Below are 25,551 nucleotides of genomic sequence, written 5' to 3'. Positions count from 1 at the left end.
AAATGAGATCTCTTTCTCTCTTTCTCTCTCTCTCTAAATGAGAGCCTCGCTCAGCACAGCTGCGGTTGTGTTAACTATTTCTGGCAGGTAATAGTTGTGTCCAAAATATTAGACTTACCAAGCAGACTTATTACCGTGTTGCAAGGAATAAAGGACCAACGGATGGGAAACCAGTCAAAATGAATCTGAACGCTTTGGAAAAGGTAGTTAAAAGGGGTGGTGGTGGTGGTGGTGGGTCCTTTGCTGTATGCTTAGGCAGATCTGGGAAAGGGATCTTCTCATTTTACCAGATAAAATGTAAAGCTTAAAATTTAGCCGCCCTCTTAAAATATTTCTTACCTGTCTGTATGGCATGCTTTTGAAGGTCGTAGTACCTGTACATGAAGGGGCGCGGTGGCTCAGTGGGTTAAGACGCTGAGCTTGTCGATCAGAAGATTGGCAGTTTGGCGGGTCGAATCCCGAGTGCCGCGTAACAGAGTGAGCACCTGTTACTCGTCCCAGCTTCTGCCAACCTAGCAGTTCGAAAGCACGTAAAAATGCAAGTAGAAAAATAGGGACCACTCCGGTGGGAAGGTAACAGCGTTTCATGTGCCTTTGGCGTCTAGTCATGCCGGCCACATGACCACGTTCTTGGACAAGCACTAGCTCTTCGGCTTTGAAATGGAGATGAGCACCAGTCCCTAGAGTAGGAAACGACTAGCACGCATGTGCGGGGGAACCTTTACCTTTACCTTAGTACCTGTACACATCGATGATGAACAAACATCAACTATTCACATCATAGTATCTTAAGGGCTCTTATCTTGAGAAACATCAATATGGTAGGCTTGGTCTTTCAATTCATGGTTATTCTTTGACGTTGGTCCATTTGAAGGTCCTTCAAATATAAGATATTGATCATTGGGACTGCGAGACATATTATTAGATGGCGTGTAACCCTGCCTGTGTATGCCTAGTCTAGTGAAAAGAAGGACTAGGGGTGATAGAATAGCAGGTATTTCAATATCTGAGAGGTTGCCACAAAGAAAAGGGGGTCCACCTATTTTCCAAAGCACCTGAAGGCAGAACAAGAAACAACGGATGGAAACTACTCAAGGGGAGATCCAACCTAGAATTAAGGAGAAACTTCCCAACAGTGAGAAGAATTAACCAGTGGAACAGCTTCCCTCCAGATGTTGTGGGTGCTCCATCACTGGAAGTTTTAAAGAAGAGATTGGACAACCATTTGTCTGGAGTGGAATAAGGTCTCCTGCTTGAGCTGAATGTTGAACTAAAGATTTTCAAGGACCCTTAAAATGCTGTTGTTCTGGGGTGTGCGTGTCTGTGTGTGTCCATCGCTGGGATTATCATATATAAATAGCAAAGGAAATGAAAGCTTAAAGACACTTATAGCATTATAATAACTGTGGCCATTCATAAAACAACTACTGGATGGTAATGTAGTAGACATTTTTCCTTTAAAAAGCTGGTTTGCATGTGATATGCTGTTATGCTTTAGATCAGGGGTGTCAAACTCAATTTCATTGAGGGCCGCATCAGCATTACGGTTGCCCTAAGGGGGCCTGGTGGATCTGGCCAGGGTGGGCATGGCCTACTGGGTGGGCGTGGCTAGAGTGCGTATGGCCTACTGGGTGGGCATGGCCAGCTCTACATCTTTCGCATCAAGGGTGCCTATGGGGGCCTGGGCAGGAGTGGGACAGATCTGAGGGTCTCTGGCAGAAGGAGGGTCTCTGGCCCAGGGCCAAGGCAGTGGGGGCCGTTCCCTCACTGTTTCCAGGGTGGCTTCACGGGCCACATGAAACCACTTCGCCGGCCGGATCTGGCCCCCGGGCCTTGTGTTTGACATGTCTGCTTTAGATGATAGATAGATAGATGATAGACAGATAGATAGATAACCTTTATTGACATTTTTTATTGTGGGCACAATGGGACACATTAAATATGAAATTTAGTTGCTTGCTCTCAAAGTGTATACATACATAACACACATTTAAACGTACTATATACAACATATGTATAGACCTTTAATGCTCAAGTTCCATAGTGTAAAGTTGAACACTTGATAACTTACACTTCAAATTATTAGTTCCCAACCTTGGGAATTTTAAGACCTGTGGACTTCGACTTCCAGAATTCCCCAGCCAGCATAGCATAGTTGACTCAGGAATTCTGGGTGTTGAAGTGCATGAGCCTTAAAGGTTCCCAAGGTTGGGATACCCTGGTCTGTATTGTCTCTCCAGAGTTTCAAAAAAGAATTGTTTTTACTCTGTTTATAGCCATTGATAACTAAATCTAGGAACTTTGGCATATGGACATATAGTAAAAGATTATATTAATTCCTATTATTCTTATCCTTCTGTGATAAGAATGACAGATAGAAACTCTTTTAAGGGAAAAAAAATAAAAACTTTTGGAGCAACTTAATGTTTTGCCCAAAATTTTAATTAGCTTTTTTCTTCCAATGTTACAGTTTTACATATTTTCACCTACTAATTTAGTTATTGGTGGGTTTTTTGGGGCAACATTTGAAATTATACTAATTTTACCCATAATTCTGTCCTTCATTATAGGTTTTCATTGGAGAAACTAATCACCACAAATAATTAAGCATCTTCTAAATAAAAGAGAATAAGGACATAAAATAGATTTTGGTTGTAATTTATTTCCTTCTCATTTTCTGTAATGGTATTTAAATTTTAGGGGTGACATAATAATCTCGTATATTTATGGCTATACAGAAAAAGCTAATTTGAAAATCCATACAGTAATTTACATCTCCCGCATAAAGACTTTAATGGAATACAGTCAGTTTTGAGCAAATCTAAGAATTAGTGCTTTTTCCGGCCAAAATCAAATATTTTTTTAACAATCTTCCTACTATTATTATTTTTGTATGGATTTATGTATTCACAATTGAAATAAATAGATTCCTAAGGCTACAGTTTTGCATTCCTCTAAGCCAACTGTATGTAATTAAAGTTAGTACGTTATGCAAATGCATGAGCTCAAGTAAATTGAGTTGCTTACTGCAGCCTCGTTTGAATGCGTATCTCAAAATTGGGAACTATAATTCTTCACGTGTTGTTTCCCACCATCTCTCACCGGTGCAAAAGCTCCGGTGGAATAAATTATTTGTTTTATTTATTCATCAGATTTACATCTTCCTACAATTGCGAATAGGCTCTGGGCAATGATATAAATACAACAGTAAATAATAATAATAATAATAATAATAATAATAATAATAATAATAATAATAATAATAATAATAACAACAACAACAACAACAACAACAACAACAACAACAACAACAACAACACAAAAATGTACAATACAAACGGTTAACCCCTCAAGTTTTCTCTGTAGAAGCGTCACTTTTAGCTGCTTCTGGAAGTATTCAGAATAAAACAGCGGAGTTGGAAGGGACCTTGAAGGTCTTCCAAGTGGAACTACTTGCCGAAACAGGAGACCTTATATTATTTCCATTTCCCAAAGCACCAGAAGACAAGAGAAGAAACGATGGAGGGAAACTAATCGAGGAGTGATACAAGCTAGAACTAAGAAGGAATTTTCTGTCAGTGAGAACAATTAACCAGTGGAACAGTTTGCCTTCAGAAGTTGTAGTTGCTCCAACCCTGGAGGTTTTTAAGAAGAGACTGGAGGACCGCTTGTCTGAAATGGCCTAGGGTCTCCTGCTTGACCAGGGGGGTGGACTAGAAGACCTCCGAGGTCCCTTCCAATTCTGTTATTCTGTTATTTCAGACAAGGGGCTGTCCAGTCTCTTCTTAAAACACCTCCAGTGTTGGAGCACCCACAACGTCTGGAGGCAAGCCATTCCCACTGGTTAACTGTTCTGACTGTCAGGAAATTTCTCATTATTTCTAGATTGGTTCTCTCCTTGATTAGTCTCCATCCATTGCTTCTTGTCCTGCCTTCGTATTGCATTCAAAATCACCTTCGAAAGTTGATGGACCATGAAACTTTCAGGTGACGGCCATTCCAGGTGGCTGGTCCATCCATTAAAAGCCACTGATCTCTTGAACTGATTCTCCTGGCACAATGTAAGCAACCTCAGTGAGAAATTAGATCCTACAGCTCATCTGGTGCCAGGTTATAGAGGGTTTTTTTTTATTTATTAAAGCCGGCACTTTAAGATTGCACCTGGAAGCCAATGCAGTCTTCCCAAAATGTTACTGCTCTGCTCTCATTGTGCCACCTCATTTTGCACTGCCTGAAGCTTCTGGCTGGTCTTTCAAGGAAGTCTCCTGCAGTAATTCTAGACCAGAGGTTAAAAAAAATACAGTAATAGTCCAGCACAAACTACATATAGTCCTTGACTTAATAATAATAATAATAATAAAGTTGGAAGGGACCTTGGAGGTCATCTAGTCCAACCCCCTGCTCAGGCAGGAAACCCTACACTAGGGGTGTCAAACTGCCAGCCTGTGGGCCGGATGTGTCATGGGGAAGCCGTGCCCACCCAATTGCCAGCAATGGCAAAACCGTCCCGATACGTTGCATGACATCACGTGACGTCGAGACTTTGACATGTCTGCCCTATACCATTTCAGACAAATGGCTGTCCAGTCTCTTCTTAAAAACTTCCAGTGTTGGAGCATTCACAACTTCTGGAGGCAGGTTGTTCCACTGGTTAATTGTTCTATCAGGAAATTTCTCCTTAGTTCTAGGTTGCTTCTCTCCTTGACTAGTTTCCATCCGTTGCTTCTTGTCCTGCCTTCAGGAGCTTTGGAGAAGAGCTTGACTCCCTCTTCTTTGGGGCAACCTCTGAGATATTGGAAGATTGCTATCATGTCCCCCCTCGTCCTTCTCTTTATTAAACTAAGGTAAAGGTAAAGGTTCCCCCGCACATGCGTGCTAGTCGTTTCCGACTCTAGGGGCCGGTGCTCATCTCCATTTCAAAGCCGAAGAGCCAGCGTTTGTCCGAGGACGTCTTCCATGGTCATGTGGCCGGCATGACTTAGATGCCAAAGGCGCACAGAACGCTGTTACCTTCCCACCAGAGTGGTCCCTATTTTTCTACTTGCATTTTTACGTGCTTTCGAACTGCTAGGTTGGCAGAAGCTGGGACGAGTAACAGGCGCTCACTCTGTTACGCGGCACTCGGGATTCGACCCACCAAACTGCTGACCTTCTGATCGACAAGCTCAGCGTCCTAACCCACTGAGCCACCGCGTCCCTAACTATTCATTTAGTGACGGCTCAAAGTTACAATGGCACTGAAAAAAGTGACTTCTAATTATTTTTTTCACACTTAACGACCGTTTTAGCAATTCCCATGGTCACGTGATCAAAATTCAGGAGCTTGGCAAGTGACTCATATTTACGACGGTTGCGACCTTCTGACAAGAAAGTCAGTGGGGAATCCAAATTCACTTAAGTATTGTGTGACGAATGTTTCACTTAACCACTGTGAGAAAAGTCGTAAAATGGGGCATAACTCACTTAACAAATGTTTCACTTAGTGACATAAATTTTGGGCTCAGCTGTGGTCGTAACTCGAGGACTACCTGTAATTATTTATTTATTTGTATCATGCCTTTATTATTTTTTACAAATAACCTAGAGCACCTGAAAGCATAAGAATATGTCCCCTTAGTATTAATATCTTTTTTTCCCCTGAAAGCCGCTAGAGAAAAAATACATTTGCAATGTGATCTTCCAAGTGATCACGCCAGCTAAACATTGGGCAAGTTCTGTTTAGTTTGTACATATTTTGAACTTGCATTTTATATTTTATAGTTTACATTTTATGTCATATGGTGCGCCTTATTTTAATCGGGAGGCTTCTGACACGAATAAGCAAAGGCAGTAAAAATAAATAAGCTTATACTGTTGAAAACAAAATCAACTTACTCCAAGGCTTGGCAATCATTAGTGCACATTTAACAAAGAACCCTTTGTAAGCTAATATAGATCAAAAGTAAGACAATGAAATAAGAAGGAAATATCTTTCTGAAAGCTTTATAGTAACTTCCAATGCGTATTGTGTTGGTCGGGTGTCCTTATTCATTCTTAAGTTCAGAAATGATAGAGAGATAGATAAAATTTCTCAGAGTTCGTTAATGATGTTTTAGGGAACCATAATCCTCATGAGACTTTATTTATCTCCCTTATATCCTTCTGCTCTTTTTTTCCATGTTCTCTCTTGTTATTTTCTTCAAAGCATTCAATAAATGAAAATGAAAAATTATGCATTACAAAAAAAAAAAGAAAGAAATCAGCTCCTTGATCTGCTGTGAATTGCAGCAAACTTTAATCCTTTCCTAGATGTAAATATTTTACTGTTTAGGCCTTGTAGGCTAATGAGAACATGTTTTCTGGGAAAGCTTTGTAGTTAGTTTAAAAATCCCAATTTCTATGAAATTATTTATCTGCAAAAATTAACCCTCTTGCTTCTAAAGTATGTTGTCACCAGGGCTAGGTTTTAGATAGGTAGATAGATTTTTGACTTTATATCGCCACCAATCTCTCTCTTTTAATTTGTATTTGTTGGAACTTTTTCATATAATAGTAACCCACCACAGGGGAAAAGAAAACCCATAAAATCAAAAGGAAAAAAAAGAGAAAGAAAGGAAACTTAACAGTGGCTTTTGACCTTCTTCTCAACAAATAATTACAATTTTATTGTCTTCTTCCATCTTAAATAATTTACAGGCTTCCCTCACCGGCTCATTTAGTCTTCCATCTTTCTTAATCTTCAAATCCATAAATCACTGGTTCATTTTTCTTCTTCTTTCGGCAACAAGTCCATCTAAGGATTTTTTTAAAAAAAAAATTGTGGTTTTTGTTCTTTCTGACCAACAGATCACTTTCTCCATTTCTGTAGTTTTCCAACCCTTTGCTCTAATGTAGGAATTTCATTTTTCTTCCATCCTTGTGCATTAAAAACAACAACAACATTTTGCTGCAGCTGCCATGCAGGATATCAATTTAGCATGGTTTCCCCCCCCCCCCCAATTTAGTATCCATAAATCCCAATAAAAGGAGTTCCAGTTTCTTAGTGATATTAATCATTAAAAACCTTTGTATCATTATATGAATGTCTGCCTAGAATTTCTCAGCTTTCTTGCAAGTTTGCCATGCGTGAGAAAATATCTCCTCATGCTTTTCACATTTCCACCGCTGGTTTGAAATACTTTTTATACGTTTTTGATAATTTCCCTGGTGTCATATGCCAACAGTACTTCATGTTGTAGAGGTTCTTTCCTAAATTATAACTGAGTGTAAATTTAATCCCAGTTACCCATATTCTCTCCCTCAAGGAAAACCCTCAAGGAGCCAAATATTTGGATTTAGCTACTGTTTGGTTAGTTGAAGAAAATTGACAGACTTCAAGCTATTGTATACAAACAGACCAAAGTCTCCTCCCTTCTAGCACTGATGATGTTATTGAGTTGGGTAATGAGACCTTTGCAAGAAAACAACCAAGCTCAGAGAGCACCAAGGACCCTACAGTTCTTCTCCTCCTCCTCCTCCTCCTCCTCCTCCTCCTCCTCCTCCTCCTCCTCCTCCTCCTCCTCCTCCTCCTCCTCCTCCTCCTCCCTGCAAACCCCATTCCCTTCTAGCACTGATGATGTTATTGAGTTGGGTAATGAGACCTCTGCAAGAAAACAACCAAGCTCAGAGAGCACCAAGGGCCCCACAGTTCTCCTCCTCCTCCTTTGCCTCTGCCTCCACCTCCTCCTCCCCACTTCTAGCACTGATGATGTTCCCTAGTTGGGTCATGAAACGTCTGCAAGAAAACAACCAAGCTCAGAGAGCACCAAGGGCCCCACAGTTCTCCTCCTCCTCCTCCTCCTCCTCCTCCTCCTCCTCCTCCTCCTCCTCCTCCTCCCTGCAAACCCCATTCCCTTCTAGCACTGATGATGTTATTGAGTTGAGTAATGAGACGTCTGCAAGAAAACGACCAAGCTCAGAGGGCACCAAGGACCCCACAGTCCTCCTCCTCCTCCTCCTCACATGCCCCTCTCCCTTCTATCACTGATGATGTTACCTAGTTGGGTAATGAAACATCTACAAGAAACCACCAAGCTCAGAGAGCACCAAGGACCCTACAGTTCTCCTCCTCCTCCTCCTCCTCCTCCTCCTCCTCCTCCTCCTCCTCCTCCTCCTCCCTGCAAACCCCACTCCCTTCTAGCACTGATGATATTATTGAGTTGGGTAATGAGACATCTGCAAGAAAGCAACCAAGCTGAGAGAGCACCAAGGGCCCCACAGTTCAACCCTGAGGTACAAATATTCTCTCCTACTATTGAAACTTGATAGATTTCAGAGAATTTCCTGTAATTTGCTTTCTGTAAAAAAGATTCTGCTGTGAAATTGCACTTTCCCGAAAAAAAGTTGCATGTATGAAATGAAATAAAATGTTATCTGCAGCCACTATACAGGCGTTTTGAGTGAGAAGAATTGACCCTTCGGCTCATTTTTTTTTAGTTTAGACTATTTGTCGTAATAAAAACTGAGTTATGTAAGCCACCGAGTAGGAAGTCAGAGTTTAGCTCATTATAAACCAACTTACTACACTGACTTCTAAAGTCCCTAACTCAGCTTTCTTTTATTAAGAGTTTCAAAAATCAAGATAGCAAGCCCATAACACTGTAGAAAATTTAATTTTAGATGTAGACAATATATGGATCTGTTTTGCAGAGTGCATGCCTTGATTTCATTGCCTCTACAGACTTATAACCGCAGCTGAGCCCAAAATTTCTGTTGCTAAGCGAGACATTGGTTAAGTGAGTTTTGCCCGATTTTATGACCTTTCTTGCCACAGTTCTCAAGTGAATCGCTGTATTTGTTAAATTAGTAACATGACTGTTAAGGGACTCAGGCTTCCCTCATTGGGTTCGATTGTCAGAAAGGCATAAAAGGGGATGACATGACCCCAGGACACTGCGACCGTCATAAATATGGATCAGTTGCCAAGCTCCTGAATTTTGATCATGTGACCATGGGGATGCTGCCTGCCATGGTCATAAGTGTGAAAAATGGGGATGCTGCCTGCCATGGTCATAAGTGTGAAAAATGGGGATGCTGCCTGCCATGGTCATAAGTGTGAAAAATGGGGATGCTGCCATGGTCATAAGTGTGAAAAATGGGGATGCTGCCTGCCATGGTCATAAGTGTGAAAAATGGGGATGCTGCCATGGTCATAAGTGTGAAAAATGGGGATGCTGCCATGGTCATGTGTCAAAAATGGGGATGCTGCCATGGACATAAGTGTGGAAAATGAGGATGCTGCCATGGTCATAAGTGTGAAAAATGGGGATGCTGCCTGCCATGGTCATAAGTGTGAAAAATGGGGATGCTGCCATGGTCATAAGTGTGAAAAATGGGGATGCTGCCATGGTCATGTGTCAAAAATGGGGATGCTGCCATGGACATAAGTGTGGAAAATGGGGATGCTGCCTGCCATGGTCATAAGTGTGAAAAATAGGGATGCTGCCATGGACATAAGTGTGGAAAATGGGGATGCTGCCATGGTCATAAGTGTGAAAAACGGTCATAACTCACTTTTTTCAGTGCCAGTGTAACTTTGAAGGGTCACTAAATGAACTGTTGTAAGCCGAGGACTATCGGTATATATAGGCTCATATTTTATAGTTTAGAACATTTAATCACAATTCGAACTGAGGTTTATAGTCCGTATGACTTCACTTCCACAGGGTTTAACTCAAGTTTCTTTCATTAGCGTTTCAGGAATCAAGATAGCCAACCCGTAAAATTTTGGAAAACTGAATTTAGATGTAAACCATATCTTAGGCACGCTCTGCAGAGTCCATGGCTTCTTTTATAAGTTTTATAGACCTTAGTAAAGGGACTACAATCATGTCGTGTTTCTAAAGAAGTTGCTGTGCTGTAAATTTGGATTCGGTTTTGTCGGGAAGCCTTGGGCAGAATTATGATGAAGACCTATTTCACAGAATATAATGAGACGTAGAAAAAAGGCTGGTAGGTCAGTCTTTCTTAGATTGGGAGCTTCAGCCCCCGATTGCTTCCATTTGGACTGATGACAAATGTTTCGCCCTTATTAAGCGAAATGTTTATTAAGCAAAAAATGAAGGAGTAAGATTGGGGGCAAAGGGGCTTAGTAAAAATACTTCAGAATCTTCTGCTTTTAATTCGAAGTTTTATACAGTGTCTAGTTCACCTGCAAGTTAAATACCTTGTAATATGTCTATGATTAGGGGACTGGAGGCGAAAACATATAAGGAACGCTTACTGGAATTCGGTATTCTAGTTTAATGAAGAGAAGGACGAGGGGGGTGACATGATAGCAGACTTCCAGTATCTCAGGGGCTGCCCCAAAGAAGAGGGAGTCAAGCTATTCTCCAAACCACCTGAAGGCAGGACAAGAAGCAACGGATGGAAACTAGTCAAGGAGAGAAGCAACCTAGAACTAAGGAGAAACTTCCTGACAGTGAGAACAATTGATCAGTGGAACAACCTGCCTCCAGAAGCTGTGGATGCTCCCAACACTGGAAGTTTTGAAGAAGAGACTGGACAGCCATTTGTCTGAAATGGTATAGGGTTTCCTGCCCGAGCAAGGGGTTGGACTAGATGACCTCCAAGGTCCCTTCCTACTTTATTATTATTATTATTAATTATTTTTATAATATAATGAAGACATGTTCGTGGCTCATGTTGTTGTTGTCTGGTATGACTGAATTGGAATTAGAGTTAGCAATCCAGAGCTTCCCCCATCACTCTAAACACTGTGGCTTTTCATGTTTCTCCTTTTCAGCATCTCCTTGGGTGGACAAGAGTCGAACGCAGAACAAGATCGATCTGTATGATGTCCGTAGAAGGCCCTGGTACGTCACACCTGCATGTTGGTGGAACTCAGCTGTCTTTCCTTCTCCTTTCCCTTCTTTGTCTGTAAATTAGCAGCTTCCCTTCCCTTTCCTTCAGCATTAAAGTCACAGAGGTCCGTGGAGATGCCTCAGTCTATCCAAGTCATGGTTGTCCCAAAGGTGGGTTGTTTTTTTTCCCCCACGAGGCAACTGGACTTTCTTGTTTTTCTCTGAAGAGGTCTCCTTCAGCTCTGACTGCCCTTCCCCGCTGAAGAAGCTGGAGAAGCCTCTTGGACGAGAAGCGAAACGTCTTCAAGAAAAACAAGAAAGTCCAGTTGCCTCTTGGGAAAAAAACACAACACCTTTGGGGGTTAAGTCACAGAGTTTCTGATGCAGAAAAAGTTTCTCTTTAACGTGTTCATCTACAACAGGGGTGTCAAACTCAATTTCACTGAGGGCCGCATCAGCATTGCGGTTGCCCTCAAGGGGCCGTGTGGGTATGGCCAGGGTGGGTGTGGCCTACTGGGTGGGCGTGGCTAGAGTGCGTATGGCCTACTGGGTGGGCGTGGCCAGCTCTACATCATTCACATCAAGGGTGCCTATGGGGGCCTGGGCAGGAGTGGCACAGATCTGAGGGTCTCTGGCAGAAGGAGGGTCTCTGGGCCAGGGCCAAGGCAGTGGGGACCGTTCCCTCACTGTTTCCAGGATGGCTTCGCGGGCCCCATGAAACCACTTCGCGGGCCGGATCTGGGCCCCGGGCCTTGTGTTTGACATGTCTGATCTACAAGCTGATCCACCACCAAGTAATAGGACAGTTGGCCGTAAGAAGTGCGTGGCTTGGTTGTGTTTATGACATTCATTCATTCATTCATTCATTCATTCATTCATTCATTCATTCATTCATTCATTCCATTTATTTATTTATTTATTTATTTATTTATTTATTTATTTATTTATTTATTTATTTTGCTAGTGCTTGAAGGGTTCAAACATATGGTTTGAAATAAGAGAATAAGTACTGATATATAAAATGTTCAGCAAGAAGGCTTTGGTGAAGCTGAGGACTCCAATCACACATGTCTACACACTTTCGTTGTGATTTTGATTAGGTAGTTTGGACAAATGTTCCACCAGGCAGGTAAACCTTTCCAGTAACTTAAGGCTGGATTTATAAAATCATCGCCACCTTCAATCAGAAGCACCTTTAAAAATGCTCAGTTCTGATACTGCAAAGATAGACTGTAGGTGGGTGAATCCACTAACTTTCTGATAGCTTTCCTGTGTCCAGGAAATGATAGATAGCTGATAGACAGCTATCTATCTATCTATCCAGAAAATTCTGGATAGATAGATAGATAGATAGATAGATAGATAGATAGATAGATAGATAGATAGATAGACAGACAGACAGACAGACAGACAGACAGACAGACAGACAGACAGATTTAAAATTCTGGATGGATGGATGGATGGATGGATAGATAGATGATGGATAGATAGATAGATATAGATATAAAATTCTGGATAGATACATATAGATACATTTAAAATTCTAGATAGATAGATAGATAGATAGATAGATAGATATATAGATAGATAGATAGATAGATAGATAGATAGATAGATAGATAGATAGATAGATAGATAGATAGATAGACAGATTTGAAATATAGATTTAAAATTCTTGATAAATGGATATAGATACATAGAGAGATGGATAGAGAGATAATTGATAGATGATAGATGATGATGAGAGAGAGAGGGATGGATAGCAATTGATAGATAGATAGATTGATAGATATAGATGATAGATCGATAGACAGACATACACAGACAGACAGACAGACAGACATAGAAAGATTTAAAATTCTGAAAGGCCATCCCGGAAGTCAGTTTTCTCCAAGCACTGACACTTTAAAAATCACAGAGCACAAGAACTTGAGCAAGAATTATTACATGCAATAAAATAAAATAAAGAAGCCTTTAATTAAAATATCAAATAAACCAATAAAACCAGGCACACTCGAATTAACCAAATGTTGACTCTGGGAAGGCCTCTGTTATTTTGAGATTTCTTTAATTAAAGGAGGAACGGGTTGCTTTGAAGTTGGGGAAATGGAACCGTGGGAGGGAAAAAGGTAGTGGGTTTTTTTTTATATTTTATTTTACTTTTTGCCTCCTTCTTTCCCCGTCCCCCCCCCTTCACCCCCCCCCCCCTCACCTTCAGATTTTTCTATTAGCAGCTCCGCGGAGGGCAAGGAGCAAAGCAATTTGGATTGAAGAGGGAAGACGGGAGATAACTTTTTCAGAGCGCTGTTTTTCCCACTTTCAAAGCCACCCCCTGTGGGATTGTTAATTCGTACATGGAGCCAGCCCAGCCATTGAAACAAACTCGGGGTCCTAATCAAGAATCTTGTGTGTCACATCCACACGCCCGAATGCAAGAGTTCAGCTTTTGGAAACAGACAGCCCGTCCAATTCATTTTCTCTTCATGAAACCTTTTATGTTGCTTTGCGGAGCTTGGAAAGTGGTGCAGCCAAAGTGCTTTTTGATGTTCTTCAGCTCACCGTTATTCAGACAGACGTCAGGCAAATAGAAATGAGGGTTTGGGGTGGTTTTTTTTTTCTTTCCCCCCCATGAGTTTCCTGGCGGGTTGCAAAGAAGCCTCCTTTGATTCTCATTGAGCGATCAGACACGAACAAAGGATTATTATTATTATTATTTTTTGAAACTTCTGACCTTTCCTATCGCTTATCTTTTCACTCCAGGTATATCCAAGGAGCTGCCTCCCCAAAAGATATGCTGATTCTTGTTGATGCGTAAGTGCCCCAAAGGTTAAAGCATTCAAACAGAGGGCTGTAAATTACTTTTTTCCCCTTTTTCTTTTACAGCAACGGGGATGAAAATGTTTAAAAATGGGAAAGGAGGATAACGCTTCTCATGAGAGGGGAGGCTGTGTCACTAGGATGAATATATAAATGATGTCCACTTTGATAACCTGTTGAAATGCAACAGGATGAAAAGATACTAGTTATCGCTCGCTGCTCTTCCTAAAGAAAAGGGTCAAAAATCCCAAGGCAGCTTCTAAGGATGTGAATTTTAAAGGAGGATCGGCAAAGGAGGGAGGGAGGGAGGGAGGAAGGAAGGAAGGAAAGAAAGAGACAGGGAAGGGAGGGAAGAAGGAAGGAAGGAATAAAGGAAGGAAGGAAGGAGACAGGGAAGGGAGGGAAGAAGGAAGGAAGGAATAAAGGAAGGAAGGAAGGAAGGAAGGAAGGAGACAGGGAGGGAGGGAAGAAGGAAGGGAGGAAGGAAGGAAGGAAGAAAGGAAGGAGACAGACAGGGAAGAGAGGAAAGAAGGAAGGAAGGAAGAAAGGAGACAGGCAAGAGAGGGAGGGAAGAAGGATGGAGGTGGGAGGAAGAAAGAAAGAAAGGAGGAAGTAAGGAGGGAGAGAGGGAGGAAGGAAGGAAGGGAGGAGACAGGGAAGGGAGGGAAGAAGGAAGAAAGGGAGGGAGGGAGGAAGGAAAGAAGGAGAGTCAGGGAAGGGAGGAAAAAAGGAAGGGAGGAAAAAAGGAAGGAAGGAAGGAGACAGTCAGGGAGGGAGGGAAGAAGGAAGAGGAAGGAAGGAAGGAGACAGACAGGGAAGGGAGGAAAGAAGGAAGGAAGGAAGGAAGGAAGGAAGGAAGGAAGGAAGGAAGGAGACAGGCAGGGAGGGAGGGAGGGAAGAAGGAAGGAAGAAAGGAGACAGGCAGGGAGGGAGGGAGGGAAGAAGGAAGGAAGAAAGGAGACAGGCAGGGAGGGAATGAAGAAGGATGGAGATGGGAGGAAGGAAGGAGGGAGAGAGGGAGGGAGATAGAAGGAAGGAGACAGGCAGGGGAGGAAGGGAGGAAGGAAAGAGACAGGGGAGGGAGGGAGTTAGGAAGGAAGGAAGGAAGGAAGGAAGGAAGGAAGGAAGGAAGGAAGGAAGGAAGGAAGGAAGGAAGGGATAAGACTGCAAGGCAGAACTAGCCCAGCCCTGCTGTAAGGGGCCATTGATGGTCAGTGATGACTATTGACCCCCCCCCCCCGTCCCTTTGGCTTCTTCTCTTTGGCAGGAGCGGGAGTGTCAGTGGGTTGACCCTGAAGTTGATCCGGACGTCTGTCATTGAAATGTTGGAAACCTTGTCAGACGATGACTTTGTGAATGTGGTTTCCGTGAGTAGCCCTCTCTTTTTGTCACCCGGAAGTGGGGAGGTTGGGTCTAAAGAAGATTGTGCAACAATTGCCCCATACTAAAAGAACTTTATGTTGCTTGTTGTTATGTTGCTCCTTGCCCTTTTGGTCACTTCTTCATTTATAGGCCTGAAATGCTTAAGGGACACCCTCAGTTCAAAGAAGTAGGAGCTCCCGGAGAGCAAAGAGCAGACAAAGGAAGCAGCGATGGGTGTAGTGCAGATCGAAATGCATCTTCACATGATATAAATGTCCTGCTCTGTTCTCCTTCCTTCCTTCCTTCCTTCCTTCCTTCCTTCCTTCCTTCCTTCCTTCCTTCCTTCCTTCCATTCTTTCTTTCTTTCTTTCTTTCTTTCTTTTTTCTTTCTTCTTTCTTTCCTTCCTCTCACTGTCTTTCCTTCCTTCCTTCCTTCCTTCCTTCCTTCCTTCCTTCCTTCCTTCCTTCCTTTCTTTCTTTCTTTCTTTCTTTCTTTCTTTCTTTCTTTCTTTCTTTCTTCTTTCTTTCCTTCCTCTCACTGTCTTTCCTTCCTTCCTTCCATCCCTCCCCCTCCACCTACCTTCCTTCTTTCCTTCCTTCCTTCCTTCCTTCCTTCCTTCCTTCCTTCCTTCCTTCCTTCCTTCCTTCCTTCCTTCCTTCCTTCCTTCCTTTCCTTCCTCTCACTGCCCTTCCTTCCTTCCTTCCTTCCTTCCTTCCTTCCTTCCTTCCTTCCTTCCTTCCTTCCTTCCTTCCTTCCTTCCTTCCTTCCTTATGCCAGATTACTCTGATTACTTGAAAGCCCTCTGGCTTCTTTCTCAGATGTTTTTCCACGGGAAAGAATTTGCCACTGAAAACAATTTATGACTTCAGCCAAAATGAAATGTATTAATCTCTCTCTCTCTCTCTCTCTCTCTCTCTCTCTCTCTCTCTCTCTCTCTCTCTCTCTCTCTCTCTCTCTCTCTCTCTCTCTCTCTCTCTCTCTCTCTCTCTCTCTCTCTCTCTCTCTCTCTCTCTCTCCTCTCTTTCTGTGCATTCATTCTGCACTGAAAATAGCCCTTGCCTTTTCAGCTGCTTTCCCTGCCTCCCACCCTGCCCATCTTAAGAGCTGCTATGAATAATACTTTTTTGAAATTCTACTGAACCATGGAAGCTGCTTTAGAGGCCACGTTTAATAGATAGGAAATGAACAATCCACGGCTCCGTTTGCTGTGTTTTCCCACACTTCCTTCTCCATAAAGCCACTTTGGTCCAGTGGTTAAGGCCCAAGGCTAAAAAGCGGGGACCATGCATTCTAGTCCCAACCTTAGCCATGAAAACCAGTTGGGTGACTCTGAGACACTCAGGAGGAGGTGCTGAGTTCTATTCCCGCCTTACCCGGGAAAACCACCTGGGTGGCCTTGGGCCAGTCACTTTCTTTCAGCCCACCCCACAGGGTTGTTGTTGGGTTGGCCAAAGAATTTCGGATGAGGATTACCTTTAGCTGAACTCTTTCTCCAGGTGTTTGAAGAACAGAAGCATCTATGGAGATTCTTAGTCATCCAGGTCATGGTTATCCCAAAGGTCCTTTTTCAAAAGGCAACTGGACTTCCTTGGTTTTCCCTTGAGGACATTTTGCTTCTCAGTCAATCAGAATAGAGCTGGAATAGACCTTGGAGGTCTTCTAGTTCAATGTTCTGCTCAAGCAGGAGACCCTATAAAGGGGTAGGCCACCTTGGCTCTTTTATGACTCGTGGGCTTCAACTCCCAGAATTCCTGAGCCAGCCATTCTGAGGGAAAAGGGAGAGGCTTCCAAGCTGAGCCATGCTGGCTCAGGAATTCTGGGAGTTGAAGTCCACGAGTCATAAAAGAGCCAAGGTGGCCTACCCCTGGCCTAGGCCTAGGCCGCTTTATGACTCGTGGACTTCAACTCCCAGAATTCCTGAGCCAGCCACGCTGAGGGGAAAGGGAGAGGTTTCCAAGCTGAGCCATGCTGGCTCAGGAATTCTGGGAGTTGAAGTCCACGAGTCATAAAAGAGCCAAGGTGGCCTACCCCTGGCCTAGGCCTAGGCCGCTTTATGACTTGTGGACTTCAACTCCCAGAATTCCTAAGCCAGCCAGGCTGAGGGAAAAGGGAGAGGCTTCCAAGCTGAGCCATGCTGGCTCAGGAATTTTGGGATTTGAAGTCCACGAGTCATAAAAGAGCCAAGGTTCCCTACCCCTGCCCTATACAATGAGTGGCTGTCCAATCTCTTCTTAAAAACCTCCAGTGATGGAGCACCCACAACTTCTGAAGGCAAAGCTGTTCCACTGGTTGATTGTTCTCACTTCCAGGTTTCTCCTTAATTCTAGGTTGCTTCAGAAATGAAGAAGCTTCTTAGATGAGAAGCGAAACGTCTTCAAGGAAAAACAAAGACCAGCTGCCTTTTGAAAAACAAAACAAAACCTTTTTTGGGGGGAAGAACAGAAGCAATTTTCTGGCTGTTCAAGATGTTCTAAATTTGCGGAATGCTACCAGTGTCTTTCTGGTTTAGCTCTGTTTAAGAATTAGCCCTTTTCATCAGGCAGATGAAAAATAAATCTGGGAATAGTTGCAAGGAAGAATGTCTTGGCATTAGATTTCTTTCAGGGCTGCCCATTTAATATGTATAGATACATCTGGGCCATCAAGCTGCACCAACAGATCTCCCTAGATTGGAAAATAAATTCCGGCAAGATCTGATTAGATTGGCATCAAGCCGGCTATATATTTTCAAATTTCTGTATTCCCCAAACAATACTGCGATGTAGCAGTATGCTGGTTTTGAATTAAAGAGGTGGAATTACCCTTTTTTTTATCAGTGTTCTGCATTTAAAAGTGTTACAGATTCAAAGAAAATTGGTTGCTTCTAAATGGCTTATATTTGCTTCCCTCACTCCCTCTCTCTTTTCATATATTGCAGCTATAAAATGTTAAGAATGGTGTTATTATCCTGCATACAGAGGTCCCCATAATAGATCATTATTAAATTATATATATATATATATAACTAATTGAGTAATTGTAATTACAATTGTAGGAAAATATATTGCATCTGATGATATTCTGTAACACTTTAGGTGGCACCAATGCTTCAGATAGGGTTTACAGTATTTACAAGATAGATAGATAGATAGATAGATAGATAGATAGATAGATAGATAGATAGATAGATAGATGGATGGATGGATGGATGGATGGATGGATGGATGGATGGATGGATGGATGGATAGATAGATAGATAGATAGATAGATAGATAGATAGATAGATAGATAGATAGATAGATAGATAGATAGATAAATTTCAGTCCTATCTCAATCACAAAGATGGAAAATTATGCAAAGGAGGAATTGGATTTGAGTCCAAAGAATGAAATAAATAATCACTATGTTTGTAGACTTTTCAGGTAAACATACAATATTTTGTTGCAGGTGAAATGTGGGTTATTGTTTCTCAGCTCCTTGCATTCTAACTTTCATAATGTTTGTCATTGTTTTCTTTAATTCTGTTTGCCAACCAAAATTGCTCATTGACAATGGTGATCACATACAGCAGATCAACAAAGAAATATTTTACTTTTTGTTGGCAAATACACAGATACCTTTGCTCAATGGATGATGGTTTGCAAAAGTTTCCTGCTTGAATATGCAGGGCTGATATTTGCCAATTGCAGTCAGGTGTTTACTGCATATTACAGATACAGTATTATCGACGCATGCAAAGGCCAGAAGGATTTTTCTCCATCCTTAATGGATTGTGGAGCTTCACACCAGGCACAGATTTTTAAAGGAATATTTTCTGTGCAAATAATAGATAAGAGTGATTAAAACACTGCAGATAATACTCAACTTACAACTACTTGTTTAGTAACTGAAGTTACAATAACAGTGGGGGGAAAATGATTTTTTCACGCTTAAGACCAACACAATTACAATTGCAGGAAAAAGTATTGCATCCAATGATGTCCTGTAATACTTCAGGTGGCACCAATGCTTCGGATGGGGCTTACAGTATTTACAAGATACATAGAGATAGAGAGAGAGAGAGAGAGACAGACAGACAGACAGACAGATGATCGATAAATGATAGAAGACAGATAGATAGATAGATAGATAGATAGATAGATAGATAGATAGATAGATAGATAGATAGATAGATAGATGGATGATGATAAATAGATGATAGATAGATAGATGATGATAAATAGATGATAGATAGATAATAGAAGACAAGATAGATAGATAGATAGATAGATAGATAGATAGATAGATAGATAGATAGATAGATAGATAGATGATAGATAGATAGATAGATAGATAGATAGATAGATAGATAGATAGATAGATAGATAGATAGGTAGACAGCCAGACAGTTCCACTTAAGACCAACACAGCATCCCTATGGGGTCACGTGATCAAAATTTGGATGCTTGGCAACTGGTTCATATTTACAACGGTCGCAGTGTCCTGGGGTCACGTGATCCCCTTTTGCAACCTTCGGACAAGCTAAGTCCATTTGGAAGCCAGATTCACTTAACAACTGTGTTACTAACTTAACAAATTGCAGCAATTTGCTTGACATCCGTGGCAAGGAAGTCTGCAAAATGGGGCAACATTCCCTTAGCAACTCTCTGCCAATGGAAATGTTGGACTCTATTGTGGTCTTAAGGGAAGGACTTACCTTGTACTTGAACCTTCTGTATTATTCCTTCTGCATTATGGCACTGCCACCTAGTGGTGACGTCTTCACAAATAGCTAGTATAGTTTTCCTTTTTGAGTTGTGTAGAACCGTTGAATTTTTTCAGACTTCCTCTGAGGTGTGTTTTACATATATTAATCTCTCGATTTTAAATAATAATCTTCAGGCTTTCATTTGCATGGGCAACCCCCCTCCATATGTGAGCACAAAACCTCTGATAGCCCTTTTAGCTCTTTTGATAAAAGGTAAATGTTCCCCCGCACATGCGTGCTAGTCGTTTCCAACTCTAGGGGCCGGTGCTCATCTCCATTTCAAAGCCGAAGAGCCAGCGTTTGTCCGAGGACGTCTCCGTGGTCATGTGGCCGGCATGACTAGACGCCAAAGGCGCACAGAACGCTGTTACCTTCCCACTGTAGTGGTCCCTATTTTTCTACTTGCATTTTTATGTGCTTTCGAACTGCTAGGTTGGCAGAAGCTGGGACGAGTAACAGGCGCTCACTGTTACGCGGCACTCGGGATTCGAACCGAACCGCCAAACTACCAACCTTCTGATCGACAAGCTCAGCGTCCTAGCCCACTGAGCCACCGAAAATACCTTGATTTCAACTGCAACACTATAACAGCTATAGCACTGCTAGGCAGTTGTAGTCTAAGTGCCTTATGAACCTTGACTATGATTGTTTTTAAACACAAACAATAAGAGGTTATGGAACCACAAAATAAACAAAGTAGATTTTTTTTTTAAAGAAGCTGAAATAATCTGGGATTTTAGAATTCAAACAGGCAGACCTGCCATACAATACCCTAGACTTAACCATTGTCGATAAGAAAGACAAAAAAGGCCTGAATAGTTGATAGTGGACGTGGCAAGTACATGGAGAAGCAGAATAGAAGAGGAAGAACTGGAGAAGATAACAAAATTCAAAGACCTGCAAATAGAAATAGAACAACTGTGGCAGAAGAAAGCAGAGGTAGCACCAATAGGAATAGGTGCTTTGGGCACAATCCCCAAAAATAACTGGAGCACCGTTTGAACACCATTGACATTGACAAAAATCACCGTCGGGTCAATTGCAAAAGGCAGCTTGACTTGGCACAGCTTCCATTCTGTGACTTTTAACACCATCAAAGAACATCGTCTATCTATCCCAGGTTCTTGGGAAGAGACTTGGCAGGTGGATAAAAATGCCAGTCTGAACATTCTAGCTGATTGTGCAGCCAACCATAATTTTAACTAGATCGAACGCTGGTAAACGTAAATAATAAAGCACTCGGGGTTTTTTTTGTTATTAGTTGCATTTTTAGCTTTTAAAGCTTTTAAACCTTGACCAGTTCAAGGTTGACTCAGCCTTCCATCCTTCCGAGGTCGGTAAAATGAAGACCCAGATTGTTGGGGGCAACAGGCTGACTCTGTAAACCGCTTAGAGAGGGCTGTAAAGCATTACAAAGCACCATATAAGCCTAAGTGCTATTGCGATTGCTGCTAAGCTTCCTCCTTCCCCAATGGCCAAAATTTATGTTAGCCCCTTGGAAAGTTGGCAGGGATGCCATCCACACACTCTCTCTCCTTTCTCCTAGACATGTGACCCAGAGGGGGCTGTACGCAGTCCACCCTGTGCGCACTACACGCAAAATATATAGTTGTGCTCTGAGTGATTTTCATCCTTTTTTGAATTAAGTGAAAAATCCCTACATACAAATATGCCACCCATCTGTGGTGACTTGCAGGTGAAAAGAGTCCGCCAAATCATTGTTCAATAGCCATACAGCAATAGCACTTAGACTTATATACCACCTCACATTGCTTTACAGCCCTCTCTAAGTGGTTTACAGAGTCAGCATGTTGCCCCTGACAATCTGGATCCTCATTTTACTGACCTCGGAAGGATGGAAGGCTGAGTCAACCTTGAGCCGGTCAGGATCGAACTGCTGGCAGTAGGCAGCGTTAGCGTGCAGTGTTGCATTCTAACCGATAGATAGATAGATAGATAGATAGATAGATAGATAGATAGATAGATAGATAGATAGATAGCAATAGCAGCATCAATAGCACTTAGACTTATACACCACTTCACAGTGCTTTACAGCCCTCTCTAAGCGATTCACAGAGTCAGCCTGTTGCCCTCAAGAATCTGGATCCTCATTTTACCCAGAAAGGATGGAAGGCTGAGTCAACCTTGAAACGTCTAATCTCTAATGCATCTAATGACTTGAAAGGACTTGTTCCAATTTGGAGGTCACCATGCATATCACCTAATGGGAACTTAGCAAATGTTGTGGCTGGGTGGAAGACTTACTGAGCAGTGCATTCTTTGATTTATTGCATTCAAATGAATTAGACATAGCCCCCAATTCCTTTGGTCTACAGACACAGCCGTGGCTCCTTCTGTGACCTTCAGACCTTCCATGGGTACCTTAATGCATCCGTTAACTTTGATGTTAATCCAGTAGGTTGATCTGTTATTTGTTGGAAAAGTAGACTTGTTTTGTTGTTAGGTTCTCAAGCCATCAATCAACCTCCATCACAAACCATTGAGGGATCACTCACCCGAAATAGTAGATGTAAGCAAATAAACTATAGGGAGGAAGCAGTTTGACAAACGAATGGTTCATTTGCTATCGTGATCCAATTCTACCGGTAGACGATCTAAAGAATTGCATAGCTGTTTTTTCCAGTCAGATCAGTGACTGGATTTAATCAGCTTTTTTCCTTCTTTTTTCCCCCCCTTCTAAACATTGCATGCTCACCCATAGGGCATGACTTGTTTTTTTTTTCTTTTGTAACTTAGAAAGTTCTGTTCTGTTCTGTTCTGTTCTGTTTGGTTGAGTCTCCAGAGAGGAGAAGCCATTCTGAAGTACTGATGGAAGCACCTTTGTCTAAACATTTATCTCCTGCAAAAGAACGCCGAGCTCCACTTTAAGAGCAACCTGATGTCTAACAGTCACTTAATTTGTGATCTAATTTGCAAAATGATTTTCTACCTTTACCTCCTCTGTTTTATTGACTGGCCTCCTCTCTCTCTTTCTCTCTCCCTCAGTTCAACGATAAAGCTCAAAACGTCAGTTGTTTCAACCATCTCGTACAAGCTAATGTGAGGAATAAGAAGAAGTTGAAGGAAGCAGTCTACAAAATCCAAGCGAAAGGAATCACCGATTACAAAAAGGGGTTCAGCTACGCCTTTGAGCAGCTACTCAATGTAAGGGCTGGAAAGCGGCCTCGTTGAGCTTATTCAACTGGGGTTCATTCCTGTACTATATAAAGGCATAACTAAACAAGGAGACACACCCCTTTTTTTAAAAGCAGGATTCTAACCTCATTTTTTTCAACAGCTGGGTTGACCTGTGGTGGTACAGTTCATATGTGTTTAACATAGTTTATACAGTAAAGATATGGTTTAAGCCAGGAGAATGAAAGAAAGAAAGAAAGAAAGAAAGAAAGAAAGAAAGAAAGAAAGAAAGAAAGAAAGAAAGAAAGAAAGAGGAAGGAAGGAAGGAAGGAAGGAAGGAAGAAAAAGAAAGAAAGAAAGAAAGAAAGAAAGAAAGAAAGAAAGAGAAAGAAAGAAAAAGAAAGGAAGGAAGAAAGAAAGAAAGGAAGGAAGGAAGGAAGGAAGGAAGAAAGAAAGAAAGAAGGAAGAAGGGATTGAGGGAAGGAAGAAAGGAAGGAAGGAGGGAAGGAAGGAGGGACAGAGGAAAAAAGAAAGGAAAGAAAGGAAATAAGATGGAGGGAGAGAGAGAGGAAGGAAGAAAGAAAAGGAAGGAAGAAGGGAGGGAGGGAAGGAAGGAGGGAGGGAGGGAGGAAAAAAGAAAGGAAAAGAAAAGAAAAGAACACCACCTTGGGTTTTTTTTTGGGGGGGGGGTTCCTAGAAAATTGTCTTAGGGGACCTCGAGACTTCCTTTTATTTATTTATTTAAGTATTTTATATAGTTGCCCATCTCACCACATTTGTGATCCAACTGTCTGGCGCAGGGAATCATGAACGACCCGAGTTATTCCAGAGCAGTTTGTTTACTGTTGCTTGCCTATAGACAGGAATCTTGCCAGCCTAAAGCACAAATCTGCATAGCTATGAGATATATGTGATAAGAGTCTACATACAGTTGCCCATCTCACCACAATGTGGTCAAACTATCAGGTGCAGGGAACCAAGAACAACTTTTTTTAAAAAATCCCATTTATATCCCGCCCTTCTCCGAAGACTCAGGGTGGCTTACAATCTAAGAAGCACAAATCAATGTGCTTAGCAATAGCCTTCATTCTATGTATATGCCTGCTTATTAGGGCTTTTGCCCCACCCCCCCAAGCGGCATTATTACAAAGTCAGCTTATTGCCCCCAACAATCTGGAAGGCTGAGTCAACCTTGAGCCTCGTGGGACTCGAACCTGCACTAATTGCAGGCAGCTGGTGTTACTTAAGGAGGCATTAGCCCACTGCTCTAATAGGAAGGATGGAAGTGTGAGGCCATCTGTGCCCCCCCCCCAGTGGCATTATTACAAAGTCAGCTTATTGCCCCCCAACAATCTGGGTCCTCATTTTACCTACCTCGGAAGGATGGAAGGCTGAGTCAACCTTGAGTCATTCCAGAGCAGTTTCTTTATTGTTGCTTGCCTATAGACAGGAGTCTTGCCGGACTAAAGCACAAACCTGCATAGCTATGAGATATACCCAGTAAGAGGTTAGGGAGGGTCCATCCTGGCTTTCTTTCTGCATATCAAATATTCCATGCAGAACTGCATTTTTGCTCCTTCGGAAGATCTCATGCCTTCCTGGAACTCTGTAGTAATTTCACCACACTAATCTCTTGCCTCCTCTTTTCTACCCAGTGCTTCCCCATACTTTCTTCTCAGTCTCTACTTTCCCTTTCCTAATTTCTTCTCCTCTATCTTATGTCCCACTTCTGCCACCTCTTCTGTTTCTACCTGCTATTTTCTATTCTCTGGTGATGCTTTCCCAACCCATCTCTGGCTTTTAAGGCATGAAAGCTGCACTATATATTTTAAACCAGTAGAGGGGGTGATCATACTGGAAAAGAGACAGCAGTGCCACAGTGCCCTCTAGTGATAAAGAAATAAATTAGCACTGATTGACTACCAGTGATGATGTTACCTAGTTTGAGTAATGGAATGTCGGCAAGAAAACAGCCAACTTCAGAGAACACCAAGGACCTGTCACAGAAATAAATTCCTAGTAAGGAAAAAAAATAATAATTTCATCTGAGTATTAATTTTTAAAACTCTTGAGTCGCGGTAAATTTTTACAGCAGCTTGAACACGCTTACTAAAAGATATTGCCATGGTGCTGTTCCGCAAACACTGAATTAAAGTTGGATTGCGTGTTATTATAAAGTTATAATAAAACTTTGCCTCCGTCCTTTCTAGAAAAGATATGTGGAGTAGTTTGTGGTCAGTTACAATAACCAGAATATATGGGAGGAGAGGTGTTGCCTCCCGTTGATAGGGCACGCAATTTAGGCGTCCTCCTGGACTCACGACTCAGTTTTGAAGATCATATTGGAGTCGTGGCCAGGGGGGCATTTGCCCAGGTTCGCCTGGTGCGCCAGTTGCGCCCCTATCTGGACCGAGATGCCCTACGTACGGTCACTCATGCACTCGTTACCTCTCGGATAGATTACTGCAATGCTCTCTACATGGGGCTGCCCTTGAAGACCACCCGGAGGCTTCAGCTGGTGCAGAATGCGGCTGCGCGGGTAGTGATGGGAGCATCCCGATGCTCCCATATTACACCCCTCCTGCATGAGCTGCATTGGCTACTGGTTGTCTTCCGGGCGAGATTTAAGGTGCTGGTACTTACCTTTAAAGCCCTACATGGCTTAGGCCTGGGATATTTGCAGGACTGTC

General features: G+C 42.3%; 1 protein-coding gene across 3 annotated transcripts in view; it reads left to right on the top strand.

The window, feature by feature from the left end:
* CACNA2D1 (calcium voltage-gated channel auxiliary subunit alpha2delta 1) overlaps nt 1–25,551 on the top strand; it is a 358,403-nt gene that overhangs the window by 250,129 nt on the left and 82,723 nt on the right. For all 3 annotated transcript variants that reach the window (XM_081330401.1, XM_081330402.1, XM_081330400.1), the window contains exons 8-11: nt 10,763–10,832; nt 13,581–13,631; nt 14,905–15,004; nt 22,733–22,891. In XM_081330401.1, the coding sequence (XP_081186527.1) occupies nt 10,763–10,832; nt 13,581–13,631; nt 14,905–15,004; nt 22,733–22,891 (380 nt within the window). The remainder of the gene's footprint in view (nt 1–10,762; nt 10,833–13,580; nt 13,632–14,904; nt 15,005–22,732; nt 22,892–25,551) is intronic.

This window comes from Vipera berus (assembly GCF_964194415.1).
Source record: "Vipera berus genome assembly, chromosome: 6".
NCBI classification, from domain to species: domain Eukaryota; kingdom Metazoa; phylum Chordata; class Lepidosauria; order Squamata; family Viperidae; genus Vipera; species Vipera berus.
The sequence above is the reverse complement of the archived record's forward strand: the minus strand, read 5'-3'. Positions and strand labels throughout refer to the sequence as shown.